General features: G+C 49.6%; 1 protein-coding gene across 1 annotated transcript; it reads right to left on the reverse strand.

Moving 5' to 3' along the window:
• Positions 1-363: 363 nt before the first annotated feature.
• Positions 364-1,866, reverse strand: LOC118513891. Its single transcript, XM_036060205.1, has 2 exons — positions 1,019-1,866; positions 364-907 (listed from the first exon to the last, which is right to left on the reverse strand). The coding sequence occupies exons 1-2, from the start codon at positions 1,227-1,229 to the stop codon at positions 792-794; spliced, it is 327 nt and encodes a 108-aa protein (XP_035916098.1). The 5' UTR covers positions 1,230-1,866; the 3' UTR covers positions 364-791.
• Positions 1,867-2,217: the final 351 nt, after the last annotated feature.

The following is a 2,217-nucleotide window of genomic DNA, read 5'->3' on the forward strand; positions in this document are numbered from 1 at the left end:
ATTCATCCATCCCAAAGACTCATCGTCTGCCACGCGCATGATTCGGGAAAAAATCAATATGGCAGCTATATTGCACGATCCCACCCACACGACCCAGCGTACCTACGCAGAAGCAGTAGAAGAATCAACTTCCTTCTTCTGCTGCAACCATTATTCGACGCCCTTAGGGAACAATACGTACGGATCCGTTACGGAATCCGGCTGCCGGGGAAATCTTGGACGGGAAATAAAAATTGATTATTTAGCGTCTTTATAGTGCGCCTTTCCTTAGATATCAACTTCGGAGTTCCGACTAAAGCGACACCATTGCTCTCGTCTTCCGATGCCCAGGACATTCCAAGCTGGTTGGTTGGTCGTAAAGTTTTATTAATGTAATGTCAATACAAACACGCCATCGGAACAGCTTCAGGACGCTCATGAATCGTCGTTCGCCGACGGGCGTTCGGCTTTGCAAAACTCATCCAAAATTAGCCTATCGCCTATCACCGTACTGGATGGACCAAACTGGCCAAAAGCGTAAAGGTTCGAGGGCTTACAGCTTAGGGAAAGAAAGTTCGTAAAGATATAAACCATTTTACGATTCCGAATACGAAACGACTTTTACGATACTGGCGAAGAATTCGACTCGACCAAGGCCGACCGGGACAAACCGTCGAGAATGATTATGAGCGTCCCACGTCGACCTTTCCCTCTGCTGGGACACCTCCGGCATCATTATAGACCGTCTTTGAGAGGATGCAAAATAGAAATTAAAAGCCCGGTAGGTGGCAGGCCAGCAGCACAATGCCATTTTACGGGGTTTGGACACGGTCACACGTCGGCTCGAGGACGACCTGATGCTCGTTTATGAAGCGTCTGCAGCAATGTTTGGGTTCCCCGTTCGCAACACACAATCGCCACACTGAACCTTTAAAGGAAGAAGAGAAATTAAGCAGGTTCATTAAATCACAGGTGGAATGCATTCTTGTACGAGAATGTACTCTCAGCACTTCTCGCCGGGAAGACACAGTGACCGTACCGTTCTGCCCGTAGTTTGCCAGTTCTTCCCGGGGCGGGATGATTAGTGATGTGGGATTTAGGTACTCGATTAGTGGACGGTTTACCGATCCTCCACGGGGACCCACTCCTCGGGAGAGAACATTCGTGTTGGAAGTCGAAAGATGCTCGACCGGGATGGATCTGTCAGCGTGGGCTTTGTGTGGCCGTGGTTGACCGAGCGAACCGACCATGCTGAGGAAATTATTGCTTTTCCAAGCATTAGCTCCGGAGTTTAAAGTGCGAAAAGCTAACTTTCCATGGGCAAAATCTAAAAAAGGGAATTTGTTTGTTTGCCTGTTTTGTCTGTTTCGTTTTTTTCTTTGCAGCCAAACTCCGGCATGCTTTATGCGAGTGCACACGCCTATCAGATCCGATGACAACAACGCCTTGTCAACCGTAAGCCGATAAGTACACAGACACACAGAGGAAGCAAACGGTTTGTGCAAACAGTTCTGACAGCTACGTGTTCTGGTAATGTTTACCCTTAGCCGGCCGGCGACGTTTCGTTAGCTTTGAGCTTACCGGCCGTGTGCCCTTTTTGACACGGCCGGAGTGGTGTCCCCTTCCCAGAACTCCAACCACGGTTCCAAGCTAAGCAAAATAAATTGGATTGGACCCACAAACCGGTGCTCGATAAGCCAGTCGCAGACAGTGGAAAACCAATCAAACCCACCCAATTGCTCCCCGAATGTTTACCGATTGTACACTATAAAGCACGGGAACTCATAAATTCCGTTTGCGGCTCCCCTTATCGAAGAGACCCGCGCCCTATTGGTGTCACCGAAGCCTGTCGAATGGAATGCAGCAATCGTCGGTTCACGATCATCGCCAAAAGCCCTCATTGCGGTCCAATAAATCGTACGGCGAAATGGCATCCAGCTCGAGGTTCGGGGTTCGAATGAGGTTTTTTGATGTTCCGCAAGAAGGCTGACACGCTGACATGTTCTGTGGAGGATGGGGGGACCGTGAATACGGTAGCCTGGTGACAAATATTTCCCACCTTCAACTGTAGTCCGTCCTCAGGCCTCATGTCTCGTGAGACCGTGAATCAGGGTCCGACGCGGTTGATTAGAGCGGTAGAGAGTGGCCTGGACGTATCTGCGCACTTCGGTACTTCAGTTTATTTGACTTCCATTATCAAGCACCTTGTCCATGGTGGGGACGGGGTTCCACCAACTA

The sequence above is a fragment of the Anopheles stephensi genome, chromosome 3 (genome assembly GCF_013141755.1).
Source record: "Anopheles stephensi strain Indian chromosome 3, UCI_ANSTEP_V1.0, whole genome shotgun sequence".
Classification (NCBI taxonomy): domain Eukaryota; kingdom Metazoa; phylum Arthropoda; class Insecta; order Diptera; family Culicidae; genus Anopheles; species Anopheles stephensi.